The sequence below is a fragment of the Ananas comosus genome, linkage group 10 (genome assembly GCF_001540865.1).
Source record: "Ananas comosus cultivar F153 linkage group 10, ASM154086v1, whole genome shotgun sequence".
Classification (NCBI taxonomy): Eukaryota; Viridiplantae; Streptophyta; class Magnoliopsida; order Poales; family Bromeliaceae; genus Ananas; species Ananas comosus.
The window spans coordinates 11,399,270-11,419,289 of NC_033630.1; the positions used below are offsets into that span (position 1 = coordinate 11,399,270).

At 34.2% G+C, this 20,020-nt stretch overlaps 1 protein-coding gene across 1 annotated transcript; it reads left to right on the plus strand.

Annotated features, from left to right (window-relative positions):
* LOC109716026 lies at positions 9,823 to 12,183 on the plus strand. Its single transcript, XM_020241299.1, has 5 exons — positions 9,823 to 10,073; positions 10,159 to 10,227; positions 10,332 to 10,454; positions 10,544 to 10,696; positions 10,819 to 12,183. The coding sequence occupies exons 1-5, from the start codon at positions 9,938 to 9,940 to the stop codon at positions 12,000 to 12,002; spliced, it is 1,665 nt and encodes a 554-aa protein (XP_020096888.1). The 5' UTR covers positions 9,823 to 9,937; the 3' UTR covers positions 12,003 to 12,183.

Consider the following 20,020-nt stretch of genomic DNA (forward strand, 5'->3'; position numbering starts at 1 on the left):
TCGGAACTTTATATCATTTGGGCCGAATGTTTGAACCTAACGAATTTATTATTGTGGCGCGATCGGCCGTTATATCGACAAAGATGAAAGAAATGGATGATTGCGCTATGTGATGATAGGAATGATTGGCGCTTAAGGATGACAATTAATTGATTCAATATAGAAATCTAACAAAGTGGGCCTCCTCTTTTGTTTGAAAATTCGAAGGATATGTTTCATCTTCTAGTCTCTCTAATTTGTACATCTCTTGTATTTTTTATTACATTACTAGTTCATGGTAACATCCGTAATTTTTTTTTTTTCATATTTTTGACTGGGCTAATTGTCCTAGTTCGCTGCGAAAAGCAAGCCTAAATTAGGTTGATAAGATTGTGTTTGACCTGCAGTTGGGCGGTCATCTTGATTATCATGATTTAGAAAGATTTTCTCACAAGTAGGAGAATTACATGTTTTGGCAAAGCCTTACAATTCCCAATTGTCAATTCGCAGTTTTTTGAAATACGGAATCGATACGTTGGTTCAAACCAAAAGATTGTGACCACTTTCTAGATCGTTTCGGCTTTGGCTCCATAAACTGAAAAGCTTTAAACTTATGCTGATCGCCGTTGAATTATTATAGTTTCAATGGGCCGTCTCTGGCTATTATTTATCATAAAAATCTATCGATTGAACAGCTCAATTCGGTTCGTTCTAAATTTCTTTTAAAAAATTTAAAAGAAACAATACTTACTGTATGTTTGCTATCTGTAAGTTTGTTGGCACCCTTTCATCGAAGGGACGGGCCCTCGCCTAATTCGGCAGCCAATTTAGCGTCTAGCGAAAATCGGATGCGAATAGTGACACTCACGTTCCATATTATACGAATTGTGCATTTTCAGGCAAAGTATATGACAATGTAAAAAGTGTGGTCGCTTTTGCTACATGCGTAATGAAAGAGATATCAAGGCTAAAAATGCAGAACGAACTATAGTTTAATTTTTCTAGTTCTACGTACGAGAGAATTCCATTAAAAAGAATTTTATTACAATATTTTTTTTTTGAAAAAACTATTTTAAGAGACATCTAGTACAAAGTTGCGGTCACTAGCTCGAGCTTGAGCTTGTTTTATAGCCCAAATCGAAAGGAGGTCAGGGATATAGCCATAGGGAATCAGATAGAGGCTATTACGTATTCAATCTTGCTATTGCAAATAAAGTCTCTCCAACAACTCAACAGAGAAACATACATATAAAATTGTCAAGCTGCAGATCTTTTAGACTGTGACGATTATGTTGGCAAAATATAAAATTTGGCCCAATTTCGACTCAAAACAACCCCTATAAAAGTATTTATCAGAGTAGAAGTTACATGCGAATTCACGTAAACTCGTAGAAATAGATTAATAGGATAACCAGTAAACTCCTGATGAAACGAAAAGGATAAGGAATACGACCACTGGTATTTAAAACTAATTAAATGTCTAGACATCATCCAAAAAGCTCCGGCCACAACAGATTTGTCGAAGGTAACAAAAATATATGTGCAATCAAAATTTTGTGCATATAATGAATTACAAAACAATCAAAGGTCTAAGTTCCTTCCAACTGTAAAAACTAAGATAAATATATCTCCACAAATACAGGAATGTATAAATTACAAGCAGTTAGCAATAAAACATTAAAAACGTTGTAGTCCAAGTGTCACTCGCCCTCAGCCCTTCCTCTATTGGAAGATAGATCTAGATAACCCGGCAGATTAGAGAATCCGTGGGGAGTCATTATTACTGAGATTATGTAATTTTTAGACAGTCACTTATTCCTTTCCATACCGCCCCTCGAAGTAAGTCGAGCAGGTATATGGATTACCAACATGGTAATTCTTTCATATTTTTCGACATTACAAATATTATATATATTATATATATATATATATACTATATAGTATTATTTTAAATATTAAAACTTAATTTATTTCTTTAAAATATCACAAACATAAATAGATAATAATAAAAAAAATGACACTAGAGAAATTAATATTAAGGATAGGAATTCCTAGTTGCTATTTCATTTTTATTTTATTTAACATTAGGGTAAACTTCAAATAGCCAACCTTATGGTTTGCATTTCCCACTTTAGTATCATGTCGTTTAAAATGATCAAGTATTATACCTTATATTGTAGGGCTGGCAATGAGCGAGCGGTTCTCACGTTCGACTCGCGTTCGACTCGATATTTTGGCTCGCTCGAGCTCGACTTCAAAATTAAATGAGCCGGATTTGAACAAAAAAAAAAGGCTCGAAATTCATTTCAAGCCGAGCTTGGTATTACTCAGCTCGTTTCAAATTAGATCGAAAGCTCGAGAAAGTCGAATATATATATATATATATATATATATAGTAGAGCTACTATGCTATCAAAAAGTATAGAGATCTTGTGCTTTCGATTTTTTGATTCTTAGATTTATCCCTTTAATCGTTTCTTATCTTTGGATTAATATTATTATTACCTTGTACGGACACCAATCTTAAGAGTATTATTTTAATCCTAGGGAGACCGCAATCATTCCAACCATACAATTTTTAATCAAGAGGTCAAAATGTAAAAACATCAAATCCTTTATATTTTCGATAGCATAGTTAGTTCTACACTATATATATATATATAAAATATATTTTAATTATATATAGGCTGAGTGAATAATCTGAATTTAGTTAAAATTAGACCATGTTGTTGCCCATAAAAATAAATCCAATAGACAAATAAAAGAGCAAAATTTTACAAAATTTATATATTTTTCCTATCTTTCTTTCTTTCTTTCTTTCACAGAGCTCTCAGTATGTTTCTCTTTTCTGTCTTTTTCTGTCTCTCACCCTTAGCGGCCAGCCGGAAGCCCTCTAAGTTACCAAATAATATCATATGCCCGCGTTGCTACACTTACTATTATTGTATGTTGAAATAATATACCGAATATTTTTAAAGTAAAAAATTATTATTCATATAAAATTTTTAATTTTAGTTATTTATGATTGGATAGTTTAATGCAATAATTTATCTATATAATTTATTTATTTTTGACTGCATAAATGAAAATAATAATATAGAGATTGAAGGCGGAAAAAAAGATATGTGAGACTGAAAAAATTAGATATTCAACTCATAAATTATTTTTTTATTTATAATATTTATTTTCATATAATTATTTTGTCACTTGAACTATTAGATATATTTTTGTATCAAATTATAATAATGTTCTTATACAAATTAAACTATTGATCGTATAATATTGAGAATTTCAAGTGCTCGTTTAGGGCTCGAAGCTCGTTCGACTTGAAATTAGGCTCGCTCGAGCTCGGCTCGAATTAATTTTAATCCAAGCTTGAGCTTAAATTTAGGCTCGAAATTAATTTCAAGTCGAATTTGAGCCGAGGTAAGTCGCTCGAGCTCGGCTCGTTTCCACCCCTACCTTAATTTCATTTTTTCTCTTTTCGTCAGCTCCTACGTTAATATTTCGTTAAATTATTATATACAAAAAACTTCAGATACCCACCTGGCCTTATCATATATTCGCTTTTTATTTATACCCTTTAGTTTTAAAATTGTTTACTAATTTAAAAAAAAATTTAGTGAAATGGATAATAAAAGAAAAATAAATCACGTGGTACTAAATTGATACACTTTAAACCACATGGGTACTAAAATAAGAAAGTGTAAAAACCACATGAGTGGTATTTAGGGGTGAAACGAGCGAGCTCGAGGGAGCTTATCTCGCGCTCAAATTCGGCTTGAAATTAATTTCTGAGCCTAATTTAAGCTTAAGCTTGGATTGAAATTAATTCGAGCCGAGCTCGAGCGAGCATAATTTCGAGTCGAGTGAGCTCGAGCCCTAAACGAGCCGCTTTAAATTCTAACATCATACGATCAATAGTTTAATTTGTATAGAAACATTATCTATAATTTGATACAAAAATATGTCTAATAGTTCAAAGTATAAAATAATTATATAAAATATAGTATTTATAATATGAAAAAAAAATTTATGAGTTGAATACCTAATCTTTTTCACCCCACATGTCTTTTCTTTCGCCTTCATCTCCATATTATTCATTTTCATTTATGTAGTCAAAAAATAAATAAATTATATAGATAAATATTGGATTATATTCCAATCATATATAACTAAAATTAAAATTTAATGAATAATAATTTTTTACTTTAAAAATATGTCTGTATATTTCTCAAGCATACAATTAATAGCAAGACAGGCAACGGCAGGCATATGCTGCATACTTGCGTAACTTGGAGGGCTTTCGGCTTGGCCAAATAGGGCGGGAGACAGAAAGAAAAAGAGAGAAACATATTGAAAATTTAGGCTCTGTGAAAGAGAAAGAAAAGAAAGAAAAAATGTAAAAATTTAGTAAAATTTAGCTCTTTTATTTTTCTATGGGTTTGTTTTTATGGGCAACAATATTTGACCAATTTTAACTAAACTCAGATTTATTCACTCAGCCTATAATAATTAAGGCTTTTTTGCATAAAAACTCACTTATTTTGGAACTTTGCAAAATCGGGCCACCTTTTTTCGTTTTTTGCAGATTCGGTCCGCTTTTTCAGCAAACTGACAAATACCCTTATACATTTTTCTCTTTCCTCTTTCTCTTCCTCTTTTTTTTTCTCGTTTTTTTCTTTCTTTTCCAATGGACGCCGCCCGCGCGTGCTGGAGCGGCAGCGACCCAGAGTGGAGCCCGGCCGACGCCGTCGACTGCGTCCGGTCGGCCTGCTGCACTCGGCCATCGCGCAGGGCGGCCGGCACCTCTTCCAGCTGCTGCTGGAGTTCGACGCTCGACGTCGACTCTCGAGACACCCGGCGATTCGTCCGTGCTCGAGTCCGAGGAGGTCAGCGCGTCGGACTCGAGCCCGACCGCTCGACCCCGACGCCCCGCTCAAGCCGGAGAAGTCTACTTCCTCGTCGACCTCCCCCGCGCCGACACCGATCGCCGACTATCGCCGCGCGGCGCGGCGCGCGCGTTCTACTAGGGCCGGCGCGCGCGTTCTACCGTTCCTTACCTAGTTGCCGGTGACGACGACGACAACGAGGCCCCCCCGGCCCGAGCCGCCGCCAGCCTTGAAGGCCCATCCGCCCATCGTCTCCGCGCGCCTCGTGCGCCCGATCCGTCTCCCCCTACGTCCCCGCCGCCGATCCGACGCCTCCGTCAGAAGAAGAAGTAAGAGAAGAAGAGAAAGAGGAAAAAAAAGCTGAATGGTGCAATCTAGAGGAAGAAGAAGAAAAAAGAAGAGAAGAGGGAAAAAAAAAGTTGTAAAAATTTTTAAATGATGCAATCTGGCCCTAATGGTGCAATCTGGACATTACACCATTACACTATTTTACACCATTACACCATTATATGTTGCACACATTACACCATTACATTCATTTGCACTATACACCATTACACTATTTTGATCATTACACCATTACATGATTACAATTTTGTACCATTACATATTATTCTATTTGCACCATTACACCATTTTCCACCCATTTTTTTTAACACTTCTTCTCCTTCTTCTTCCTCTGCTCTCTCTCTCTCTGCCTCTCTCTCTTTTTTTTTTTCTTTTAACTCCTCTGCTGCTTCTCTTTCTGCCTCCCCCTCGCCGCCGCCCCTCTCCTCCAGCAGTGCTGGCCCGCCCGGGCGCGTGGACGTCCTTAGCTCCTCTGAGCTCCGCGCCCATCGGCGTCGTCGACGGTGAGACGACCAGGGTGAAGCTCACGCGCGGTTCTTCAAAGCCCGCGGATCCCGTGCCGCGGCCAGCCCGCCCGGGCCTTCGCCTCGTCCGCCCCCCTCCCGCCGTGCCGCCGCCGCCGCGTCCACCGGCCCTCGCTGGACGCTTCGTCGACGCGTCGCCGGGCGCCACTCCGGGCTCGCTCAGCTCCAGCACGGCGCGTGGCGGCTGTCCATGGGCCCTCGTGAAGAGCGGCGAGCACGGGCGAGCACGGCCGGGGACGACGACGTCTCTGGGAAAAGAAAGAAAAGGAACGAGAAAAAAAAAGAGAAAAAGGGACGAGGAAAAAAAAAAAAAGAGAAGAGAGAAAATTTATATAAGGGTATTTTGGTCAGTTTGTAAAAAAGCGACCGAATCTGCAAAACGAAAAGATGACCGATTTTGCAAAAGCCAAAATAAATGAATTTTTTTATGCAAAAAGGCCTATAATTAAAATATATTATATTTATATATTATTTTAATATATATATATATATATTATATAGCAGAGGTCATCTATACTTTATAGCATATATATATAATTATATATATATATATATATATATATATATATATATATATATATAGAGTGAGGCCTACTATGCTATCGGAAGCACGGAGCTTCCGTGCTTCCAGCTCGTTTTCGATGTTGCGACTTTCAAATCGTCGATTGGCTCGTTAAACTTGATCTAGAGTATTTGAAATCCTAGAAAATAAATTTTATTATTTTTCGATATCATTTGCCTAGTGATCGAATGGGCTCAAAATCAACAAATTCAATGACCGTAGTGAGCCGTTTGCAAGTTTAACGGTGTAGAAATATTCAAATCACAGTGAAATTTTGATAGAAATTCTTTATACTATATAAAACAAGATTTATATCTTTGATTTAAAATTTTAATATCATATTATTATATATTTGTAAGATTTTTATTTTCAGCCGTTGATTTTGAGCCTTCGTTCACTAGGCAATGATATCGTTAAAATCATAAATTTATTTTCTAGGTAATTCAAATACTCTAGATCAAGTTTAACGGAGGCGATCGACGATTTGAAAGTCGCAACATCGAAAACGAGCTGGAAGCACGGAAGGCTATGTGATTCCAATAGCATAGTAGCCTCACTCATTTAGTATATATATATATATATATATATATATATATATATATATATATATATATATTTTTGAGCTTTTCGAGCCTAATTCGAATGAGCCGAGTAATACTCAAGCTCGGCTTGAAATGAATTTCGAGCCTTTTTTTTGTTCAAGCTCGGCTCATTTAATTTCGAGTCGAGCTCGAGCGAGCCAAATATCGAGTCGAACGCGAGTCAAACGCGAGCCGGCTCGCTCATTTGCCAGCCCTAGTGGTATTTGAAGTTTTTCCTAAAACTTATATACATGGGTACTATGAGTACCCGTGAGTTACCCAAAATGCCCATAATTTAACGAATATTTGCCTATTTTATCCATAATTTTTTGGATGAGAAAAATTTATATTCATATCTGTAAATTTACGAATAACCTATGAATATTCACGAGTACGGGTTGAGATTCTCTTGTTAAATAGAATCTGGGTACCAAACCCAAGTGACTAAAAAGATTCTAATATCAAAATCATTAGTCAAATGAGATTTGAAAAGTTAGTCAACATTTTACCGGTAAAATCTTTGAAATTATAAGGATTACCAATCAAGATTGCGAGACAAAGAGAGCAAATTAGATATTACTAGATTTCATACTTGTTTGATCCCGCCGTACGTGTAGCAAGATTTAATAAAACTTTTTTTTTGGGAAAACTTCAAAAACCGTTCTGTGGTTTCGTAGTTTCTCACTTTGCTCCCTGTGATTTAAAATGTATCAAATTGCCCCCCTGTGATTTCTTTTTTATTTTTTCGGTAGCTTTTTCGTTAATATTTCATTAAATTATATATAAAAAACTTCAGATACCCATATAGATTTATCAAATATTTACTTTAGTACCCTTTAATTTTAACTTTATCACTGATTTAAGAAAAAAAAAATAATGAAATTGATAAGAAAAAGAGAAAAAAGAAACCACAGGAGGGCAAATTGATACATTTTAAACCACAGGGGGGCAAAGTGAGAATCTATGAAACCACGGGGGGTTTTTTAAAGTTTTTCTTTTTTTTTTTTTTTTTTTTTGTGCTGAGTGTTGGTACTAGGAGAAATATTATATTAATTTATCTCTAATAATTTTTTGCACCGACAAAATCACAGGTATGAAACCAGAGCTTCACGTGCTTTTATTAAGAAATTTTTTTTTTTCTTTTGTTGAAATTAGGAGCGGAAGCTGAAAGCTGCCAAACAAGCCATCAAGAAGATGCCATCCCAAATTGACTCACACCATTTTGCTTTAATTACGTTGCCTAACCTTCTAAGAATTTGACCTCCAAACTACCACATCACTACATGCCATATTAATCTCCCATCTGTGTAAGCTTCCCAAAGTGAGAAAAGCAACTTGAACAAGAGGAATTCGGCTACTATCCTTTCAGAAGGACAGAGACCTTCATCCTTTTAAGTTGATTTAGACGATAGATATATCAAATCGATAATCGAAACAGTTAAAGTTGATATAGAGTATCTAAAGTATCTAGAAACTAAATTTTATAAAATTTGAAAAATTATTTAAATAGTGATCAAAGGATCACAAAATCAGCAGTATTTTGACGGCTTATATGAGCTGTTTGTGTGTTTAACGGTGGAGAACAATCTGAACAGCTTGAATTCTTCTTTTTTTTTTTTTTTTTTTGAGAGATAGGTAGCACGCTTGAATTCTTTTTTTTTTTTTTTCTTTTGAGAAATAGGTAGCACGCTACCTGTTTCATTTATTTTATTTAGAAATAAACTTAACTAGAAATGTGAATCAACTAGGATTCGAACTTGGGTTTCGGATACCAAGCACCAAGCCTTTTGCCACTTGCTCTAGGGACGGTCGGTGAACAGCTTGAATTCTTAATAAAAAATTTTTTTATATTATTTAGATAATGTTTGATAACTCCGATTATGAATTAAAAAAGTCTAGCATCTATTTTTACAAGGTTATTTATTTTTGACCATTTATATTTTCGACTCTTCAAAGAACTTGATAACGAATTTTAAAATTTGTGAAATTTAGTTTCTGAACGTTATAAATATTTTAGATCAACTTTAACAGTTTCGATCATCGATTCAAAATTTCTATTATTTAAAATGAGTTAGAAGGACGAAGGCCTCCGTCGAAGAGTAGCTGAACTTGAACAAGCTCTCTCTCGCTCTCTTTCTAAACCACTTTCTCTCTCTCACAAGGTGCTTCAAAACTAAAAGCAATGGGTCCCCCCAACCCATCCCTTGAATTAAAGCTTTTAATCACAACCACAAACAACAGGAGCTAAACATATTCATTGGGTCAACTACAAAGACTGAACCAAGGCAATCCACCAACTACAAGAATTAAGGGCTTTTTTTGCAAATAGCGTCCTAACTAATTTTTTTTTTAAAATTGGCCGTATCAAAAATTTATTTGCAAAAATGGCTCTGGTCCCACCACGTCAGCGCCACATCAGCGTCACGCGGGCGAGGCTGGGCCATGTGTTTAAGTTGAACACGGTGAATCATTCACCGTGTTCAATATAAGATTTTGTATTAGACACGGTGAATGATTCGGTGAATGATTCACCGTGTCCAATACAAAATGGTTAACTGCGAGATATTTGTATTGGACACGGTGAATCATTCACCGTGTCCAATACAAATAATTGAACACGGTAAATGATTCACCGTGTCCAATACAAACACCCACAACTTAGTCATTTTTGGTTAAGTTAGAGGTATTTGTATTGGACACGGTGAATCATTCACCGTGTCCAATACAAAAACCTTATATTGAACACGGTGAACGGTTCACCGTGTTCAACTTAAACACATGGCCCAGCCCTGCCCGCGTGGCGCTGACGTGGCGCTTGCGTTGCGGGGCCAGGGCCATTTTTACAAATAAAATTTTGACAGGGCCAATTTTAAAAATAAAATTTATCAGGGGTCTATTTGCAAAAAAAGCCCAAGAATTAAATGAGATCTCCCCCTGTGTGAGCTCCAGTCCCACAAGCCATAAACCCAGAGCCATACACAAATTGTTTTCCCCTTTGAAAAAAATTCTTCATAGGAAGAGAAAGCTAAGGCACTATTTTCTCCTGGAAAAATGGGGACCGAAATGAAGATCGCGAGGAGCGTCAGCCAGATCGAGCCGCAGAAGTTCGCCTTCGGGCTAGTCCTGGGTTGCCTTCTATGCTCACTGACATATGTTTCAGTGTTCAAGTTCGACGTAGTTTCCTTGCGTAAGTTCATCAATCTTTCGAGGCTCAATTTTGCGGCTATGTCGCCTTAGCAGTTTTTATTCTTACACTTCTTGCTGTTCTGCAGTGAATTCCGCATCACCATCTTCATTAACTGCACCTCCTTTCGAAAATAATGTTACTTCGCAGCAGTTAGGTAAGAGAACAGGGTCTTTGAGAAAGAAAGGATAATGTGGGTGGCAAAATAAGTGGAAAATAAGCTACAAATCATGTAGATCATGCTGATCTTGCATCTTTCAGGTAGGGGATTGAAAAATGTGACACTAGAAAGCGACAAGAATGAGGCTTTTGTGATGATATGGAATTCCTCATCATCATCATCAAGTTTAGCTGCAGATCCTTCAAATAGTACTCAACAACAAGGTACCCTTCCTTTCAAAATTTCAAGCCACTTTTTAAAATTCAAATTAGTATTTTACAGTGAAGAGCACTTTCCTTTGTCCATTACACAGATTTGAAGGGCGCGGGGCAAGAAATTAGCCTACAATGTGAACTTTGTGGGAAGGAAAATGGCACTACTACTATTACTACCACTGCTAACAGCAGTGGTTCCGACAAAATTGATTCAATTCAGAAGACAGCTGCATTCGAAGCAATGAAAACAGGTAGTGTAGTATTCAGTCTTTCGTTATTGGTAAATCGGAGCAATCGTGACTCAGAGTATTCACTTTCATTTGCCATATTTGCTCTTATGCCTCTTCTTCTGTTTCCTTTCTTTTGTTGGAAGATGAAAGGAGAAACGATTTGAATCCCGCGAAGAAGCCGATGTGCGATTTTTCGAACAGAAGAATAGATCGGTGCGAGATCGAAGGTGATGTGAGAATCTTGGGGAGAAACTCATCCATTTTCTTAGTTAATTCGCGGGAAACAGATGGTCCGTATCGAAACGAAACATGGTGGATCAAACCTTATCCTCGCAAGACGGATACAAATGCGATGAGTAATGTGAAGGAATTGACATTGAAATCATTGGAGCCTTTCGAGGAGGCCCCTCAATGCACCGATCATCACGACGTGCCCGCCGTCGTTTTCTCGGTTCGTGGTTACACCGGAAATTTCTTCCACGCATTCACCGACGTGTTCGTCCCTCTCTTTGAGACATCTCACGAATTCAACGGGGAGGTCCGGTTCCTCATCACGGAGTTTAGAGCTTGGTGGATCAACCGGTTCCTTCCGATATTCAAAAGTCTCTCGCGGTACGATATGATCGACCTCGATAACGACGATAGAGTCCTTTGCTTTCCGCGCGCTATCGTCGGTTTGAAAAGCCACGGTGACTTCAGTATCGACCCTTCTCCGTCGCCCGAGGGCTATTCAATGGTCGACTTTTCGAGATTCATGAGGAGTGCGTATTCACTCAAGAGAGATTCGGTGGCGGTCGGAACTAGAAGGCCAAGGTTACTGATCATCTCAAGGGAGAGAACAAGAAAATTCGCGAACTTAAAGGATGTAATTCACTTGGCAGAGAAAATGGGCTACGAAGTAGTGGTATCGGAGGCTAACATAGATCTAGCTCAATTCTCGCAAGTTGTGAACTCGTGCGACGTGATGATGGGTGTCCACGGGGCGGGCCTGACGAACATCGTCTTCCTCCCGACGAACGCAGTTTTGATCCAGATAGTCCCTTGGGGGGGACTGAATTGGATTGCGAGGACTTACTTCGACAAACCGTCAAAGGAAATGAAGTTGAACTACTTGGAGTATAGTATTAGCAAGGAGGAGAGCACTCTAATAGAGAAGTACCCTCGCGATCACGCCGTGTTTACCGACCCCGCGTCGATTCGCAAAGAAGGTTGGATTCCTATGAAGGAGGTGTTTTTGGATAAGCAAGATGTGAAGTTGAATTTGAGGAGGTTTAAGCCTGTTTTGAAGAAAGCTCTTGCACTTCTCCATACACGTAGTAGAGAGTAGCCTCATTAGGTATGTTTTGTTCATAATCTAATGCAAAAGGTGTGTAGTTCATTACTCATAGAAGTAGATATGTTGTGGTAATGCAAAAGGTGAAGTTTTGAAGAATTGTTATTTAATAATGTAAAACTTATAAGAACAAATTTGTTAATGATTATTTCATTAATTAGTTAGGTTATGCAAATCAATGACTAATCCACTGAATGGCTCATCAATTTTTGTACTAATTGAATTAATGATATATGATACTTGTGTGACTCAATCATGCTGTTTGAGTCCCATGCACATTAGATAGTGACTCTTTTGCACCGAAGTCCATTGTTTTCACTAATTTGCCAGAATAGGACATTTTCACTTCTTTTGTTGCATACATTTAAAGTTTCACATTGATCATTTGAGATTATAATACTAAATTTGCAAATTAACAATACAAAAAATGTCACATTATTGCAAAAAAAAAAAAAGAGCCAATAGATGAACAATAGTGAAGTTTGGTGGGGAGTTAAGCATCAACACATGGTACAAATCTTGAGAGACCTTGCTAGCAATAAATAATAGAGTGTGACATTGATGGAGGTATTAGAGTGGTCCTACCTAAGTTGTCCTATATAGTACTTGTCCTCATGGAGCCAAGTTTTCATGCATTGGAACCCTAGACAAGGAGCAAGAGTAACATTGATTGAGGTAAATTCAAATAGCATGAGTTAAATCATTTGGACAAAAATTTACTGGCCATCGTTAGTTTGGGGATGATGCGGATGGACGCCATGTGGCTTGTTTGACGGGCGCCCATGAAAGACGAAAAAAAAATGGTGCCCTATGTTTTTAGAGAGAGAGAGAGAGAGAAAGCAACGGAGGGAGAGACAAGGGCGACCGTCGGATGGCCACGCGGTGCCCTCCCGCATTGTGCCCACGATGCCCGGCAAATTTTGTCCAAATCATTTGGGTTACAATTTATTGAGAACCCATGAATTTGTTATCATCAAAATTTATTATTGGATAAAATGCAACGCATAGGCCCTTGTGAAATAGGTCCCTCAATTTTAAAAATTGAGATAATTACCTATATACCCATCAAAACTTTGAAATATTTTATACATTCCTTTTTTTTTTTTTCGTTTCAAATATACCCCTCATATATTTCTCTGTTATTCAAAATAATCCCGTTGTTAATACTCATTATGTCATCTCGAGTTAAACCCAGATTAAATTTCTATCCAAGTTTTAAAAAAAAATTAAAATATCACTTTTGCTCCTAACTTAAAGGCAAATAAGAAAAGTTGGTGATATTCAAAAAGTTAAAATATTCTTTTGTCCCTAACGTAAGAACGAATAAGAAAAGTTAGTGACGGTAGAAGGAATCTAAGTCTGGAGTGTATTTGAAAAAATTTGGAATAATAAATGAATTTATTATATATTATTAATTTTTTAAACTGGATAAATAAAAAAGTTTGAAATTTTTCAGAAATATATAAGTAATTGTCTCTCAAAAGTTTTATTAAATTAAATTACTCTGTTTGCATTAGCTAGTAATTATCATTTTAATTATATTTAATAAGAAATTGATAAATATCTCCAAATTTGATAGAATTAATAATGGATTGGATACAATTCTCAACCGCATTCACTACAATATTAATCAACACATAAAAACTCAAGAGTTGAGAAGATTCCAATTCAAAGAAAAGAAAACTTGGGGGGGGCTACTTGTGATATGGAGACCAATTGTTAAATTTTAAAAACTTGGGATGAAAAATGGAAAAGATAACAATTTCGTTTTCACTGTAGGCTTAGCATTCTCCAAAAAAAAAATTTACTTTTTTTTTTTTAATTTTTTTTTTTTTGAAGTACCGACAACTGCAAAGGTAAGTTATTACAGGCGGTACCTCCACCACCCAAAGAAAAAGGTGAAAGGTTTTCTCAGCTTTTGTTTATGGACCACTAGGCTAGAAGAATATATATATATATATATATATATATATAGAGTAGGATTACTATGCTATTAGGAGTACAGCAGCCCTTGTGCTCCTAACTTTCTAACCACCCATTAAGTTTGATGGATGATTAGAATGAAAGAGGGAAGAGATATTGGAGAGAAATTTGGTGTTTCAATTTCTCTTCTCCTTAAATTTCTCTTCAATATCTCCTCCCTCTCTTATTCTAACCGCCCATCAAACTTGATGGGTGATTAGAAAGTTAGGAGCACAAGGNAATTTTGAAATCCTTTGATCATTAGGCAAATGATGTCGAAAAGATTTGAAATTTAATTTCTAAACACTTCAAATGGTATAGATCATGTTCAATGGTACCAATCGTCGATTTGGAGGCTCTATCATCGAAAACAAATGGGTGATAACGGAGCCTGTTTGCTATCGATAGTATTCTAGCTCAACTCTCTCTCTCTCTCTCTCTATATATATATATATTTATTTAATTTTAAATTTTAAAATTCAAAATTAAAATTTAAAATAGTAAATTAAAAATTAAAAATTAAATATTAAAATTTAAAATTTTAACATTTTAAAATTTAAATTTTAAATCAAATTTAAATTTAAAAATATAAAATTTAAAATTTAAACTTATAAAACTTAATATTGAGAGTTTAAATTTAATTTAATTTAATTTAATTATATTATATTATAAAATTTTAAATTTAATTTTTTAAAATTTTAAATTTTTTTAAAAAATTTTGGGGGTGGGAACAGCTTGTTCCCACCCCTATTATGGAATAGGGGTGGGAACAAGAATAGGGGTGGGAACAAGCTGTTCCCACCCATATGGGTGGGAACAGTTTGTTCCCACCCATAGCAATAGGTGTTTGGTTACAAGGAGGGGATAACCCCCTTATACCCATACCAAATGGTACCCAAATGAATTAGAGGACTATTGCTTTTTTTTTTTTTTTCTTTGAGAGAGAGAGAGATAGGTAGCACGCTACCCATTTCGTTATTTCATTAGAAATAAATTTAGCTAGAAATGTAAATCAACGAGTATTCAAATTTGGTTCTCGGATACCAACCAACAAGCTTTTTGCCACTTACTTTAGAAACGGTCGGTATAAGAGGACTATTGCTAAAAGCTAAACTGGCTTTGTCATGTTTCTTTTGCTCTTGGGGGTGGGGTTTGCTCTTCTATTTGAGTAAACCAATGTTTCCTCATTTACTATTGTGTTTTTTTTTTTTNTTTTTTTTTTTTGGCCTGTAAAGTACTAAAAGCAGCGGAGTTAAAAAAAAAAAAAAGAATAGAATAAATATGTACATTTCGAAAATAATACGTGGAGTTAAAAAATAATAATAATAAATATGTACATTTCTTCGTGAAGCACCAAAAGAGAGAGGCCTAAAACACTTAGCTGAAAATATAAATCAATTAATGTTTGAATTTGGAACTTCAAGTATCAACTACTAAACTTTTTACCACTTGCACTAAGAAGGGTCAGTAATTTTTGTGTATTTTTTAAGATAAAAATATAAAAAACTTACCTTTTGAATTGGCTATTTAACTTTTCAAAATTTTGATTTTATAATCTTTCAATTTTTTGACTTGAGTCGGTCAACGACATCTTGACTTCAAAGTTTGAATCAATAATTCATCTTTATTTGTTTAGTTAATACATTTCATTTAATTCTCAGAACTACAAGTCTAATAGTTAATACATTTCATTTAATTCTCAGAACTACAAGTCTAATAAAATAAAGTAATTAGTTTAAATTTTAAAGTCAAAATACTGTTGACGAACTCAAATCGAACAAATTTGAAAGCTAGGATATTGAAATCAAAAGTTTGAAAAGTCGAATAGCCAACTCAAAATAATTTATTGTTAAATATAACGATCCAGCTCACTAGTAACAATAATAACTTAAATACTGAAAGAACCCATAGACATACAGACCATGAGAGATTTTAAATACTTCTGGCTGATACATGATTTGATACCAAATATAACGATCTAGTCCACTAACAATAATAACCTATTGGACTCAAACCATCAACCAAAATGCTTAAACTCAGTTATTATTATTAGAGTTTACAATCTTTTATATTTGTAATTAGAACTCTTTTTTATCCATGTAGTACTATTGGAATATTCTAGTAAAGTCATTTTGTAAACTAAAAAAGAAAGAAAGAAAAGATTCTATCTTAGATCAAGCGGGACAGAGACGAGGCGGGCCGCCTTCGCCTCCGCCAACCTCTTCGAAGAGAAAGAAAAAAAGAATGAGAGAGAAAAAAAAAAAAAAAGGGAGAGCAAAAAGAGAATAAGAATATTTTGACCAAATCTCTAAAAATTTGATTCGAATATGTAAAATTGGGCTTATTTTTACAAAATATCAAAACTAGTATTTTTTATGCAAATTGGCTTTTTTTTTATTTATTTTTTTTTATTCAAATGCGTTTCTCTCCCACTCCTCAATTCTCCTCAATTTTTTCTCATTTAGCTTTTTGGTACCATTTTAGTGGTGGCATATTTTTTTGGGATAATTTCATAGATGCCATTCTAGAAATTGTTAATTTTATCAATATCCTTCTAAAATTGATAATATCATGAATGCCCTCCAATAATGTTAAAAATTATTACAAATGCCCTCTACTAGTTAATGTCTGTTAAAATTCATCTGAAATAGAGTTAAATTTTCAAAATACCATATTTACCCTTTATCCCTTATCAATAATAGAAATACTAATAGGTATTTCAAGATAATTTTTGTAAATCTAAATTTGACTATTTAATGTATAAATGTTAAATTAATTATTAAATAATATATTAAAAATTGTATTTTATATATAGTGTGTTTTTATATGATTTTGGTTTTGTTTTTGGGTTCGGATTTTGGTTCAGATTCGATTTGGATATAGACCAAAATCATAACTAAATTTGAATACGATGAGAGTTCATTTTTTTTGTATCTATAACTGAAACTATCCCTACTCAGCGTCCATTAAGCTCATCCCATTCAAAATTGAGTTCAGATAAAATTGTGTACCTGTATCAATTCACATTCCTAATCAGTAATAGTAGTTTGAAATAAAATATATATTTTATTTTTTTCCTATTTAATCAAAAATAAATCACATAACTATATCAATATGCATGCTTTTTTTTATCAATTGAAAAAAAGAGACTTTTGCTCAAAAGCTTAAATATATTATATTTAAGTTTTTAATGCATTTAATGCAGATAAAATTATTGAAAATAATTTTGGTTACAAAACTTTTAAGCTTCCAAAATTAGAGAAAGATCGAAAAAATCCTCAACATGTACTTTTATTTAATTTTTTATACATAGTTAAAATAAATAGAGCCACTGGATTTGGTGAAATCATAAAAAAAACTAGATAAAATTTTTATTTTTCATACACTAAAATTAGTTAATTTTTTAAAAAACTAAAAGTTAATGGGATATCAACTAAAAAAATAAAAGTTGACGGAGCTGTTTCAAAACCGCAAATAGTTGAGGGGTCTCCATATATTTTTATTAGAGAGATAATTGAGAGTAAATAGGTCATTTTAAAAGTTAGTCCATCTTTAGTCATTTAATAATTATGGTAAATCTAATATAACTAACGGTAGGAGCATTAATGATAATTTTTTATATTTATATGGGCGCATGTGATATTTTAAACTTTGTAAGGACATGCATAATATTTTAAATTTTGGAAGGGATATTTATGAAATTGAACCTTTTTTTTTGGTCCAATCAGGTTTCGGGAGGAGAGAAAGTGGATTTTTTGTTTTTTGTGGTGTCGCTTTGCTTTTTTCGATAACACCTCCTCCATGTGGCAAGTTTTTTGTGCCATTTTGCTTCTTTAGTTTTTGGGATTCGAAATTAATAATATAAAAATTCAACATTTTTTTTTGGTCTTTACAAAATCAACTTGTTGAATTTTTCATTAATTTAGTAACACCCACAATTTTACTAGTTTTAAGAATAATTATTAATAAATTTACCATAAACATTTGTACTTTTTTTTACTATTTTATATGCTAGAATTAAAATGATTAATGTTGAAAAAGCATACAAAAATGACTAAAATAAATTTAATTAGACATATATATAATAACTTTGCATTGAAATAGTCATTCATGCATCCACTATATAGCATCAAAATGTATGGTAACGCCCTTTATTGGTACTAGGTTTTTAGATTTACCTTTTAATTAATAATCAAACCTTGTTATGATATCCTAAATTTTTTGTAGGCCCCTCCACTATATGGTATAATTACATCATTACCTTTTATCATACAAGAATTAATAAACAACTTACTTATGATACCCTAATTAAATAAATTTTTGTAGGCTCCACTATATGGCATAATTACATAATAAAATATAATTCTTTCCAAATACTAGCTTATAATAATCTAACTTTGTTATGACATGTTATTATTATTAGGGAAAACTTCGAATACCACTCCTATGGTTTCACACTTTCTCACTTTAGTATCCTGCGGTTTAAAGTGTATAAATTTAGTACCATGTGGTTTCATTTTTATCTTTTTATTATCGATTCCACTAATTTTTTTTCGTTAAATTAGTGACAAAGTTAAAATTAAAGGGTACTAAAGTGAATATTCGATAAACCTAGGTGGGGTATCTAAAGTTTTTTGTATATAATTTAACGAAATATTAACGAAAAGCTGATGAAAAGTGAAAAATGAAACCACAGGGTACTAACTTGATACACTTTAAACCACAGGGTACTATAGTGAGAAAGTGCGAAATCACAGGGGTAGTATTTGAAATTTACCCTTATTATTATTATTATTATTATTATTATTATTATTTTGGGCTAGAATTCTCAAAGTAAATATTTGGGACTCCCTTTTTTTTTTGGTATGACTTTGGGCCCATTAAGAGCCCACTAATGTTAATGGGCTTAACATCTTGGTATATTAAGATTGTTTTGATCTACACTAAAGCCCAAAACGTTTATGGCCATTGAATCAGCCTATGATATGACAATCAAATGATAAGGACTATTGGGCTCTTTAATTTGTGGTATTGGGCCAGAGGTACCACTCAAGTTTTATACAAACTGCGACAAAATGAAAATTTTGATTAGAAACATATGAAACATATTTGAAACTATTTGGATTTAGCTATTCAATCTTTTAAAATTTTAATTTTCTTATCTAACTTTTCACTCGTGTGATTTGAGTTAGTTAGCAGCACTTTGACTTTAAAATTTGAATGTGTCGTTATCTTTATAGATTTTATTAGTATATTTCATATAATTCTCACAACTGTAAGTTTATTAAAATAAATAATTAGCTTAAAATTTAAAATTAAAGTGTCGTTAATCGATTCAAATCAAACAAATTGAAAGGTTGGATAACCAAATTCCAAATGGTCCATAGTACGGATTAGTTCCACACATTTTTACCTCAGAAATTTTGCAAAGATATTGATTTATTGAAGCGACTGTCGAATAGATGAAGCTAATTAGCCAACTTCGCAAGGGAACTTGAACCAAAAATCAATTCCAATTGTCGCATCCCAATAGTCCCCCATCGAAAAGAAATAAATTATGAATAAAAATATAAGAATTAGGGACTGTAATACGAATAACTGGGTTTAGTATTTTGGATGGATCACTATGTTAGTTTAAAGAGGCCGGTATCTTGTCTTATGATGGGAGGCCGGTTTAGGTCCAGTCATGTTCAAAATGGTAAAAGATCGGGTTGAGCAGAGTCATCTTGGAAATGGCGTCAGACTGGTTGGACTGAGTCATAATCAAGACTCGTGGATGTTACATCTGTACGTTTTAAATGAATCAGCTGTGTATTTTTAACAGTTTGAACTTTTAGGATTAACGATTAGCCTCATTGATCCGACAAACTACTCCAACATTCTTTTAATTCTATTTTTCAAGCGATTAGTGCTCAACAACAATCATAGTAGCTCATAGACAAAATATTAGGTGAAGAATTTGACACCCAAACCACCACACAACCACATGCCAACCCCTAATTAAGAATCTGACATCCAAACTACCACAGGACCACATGCCATTTCAATCT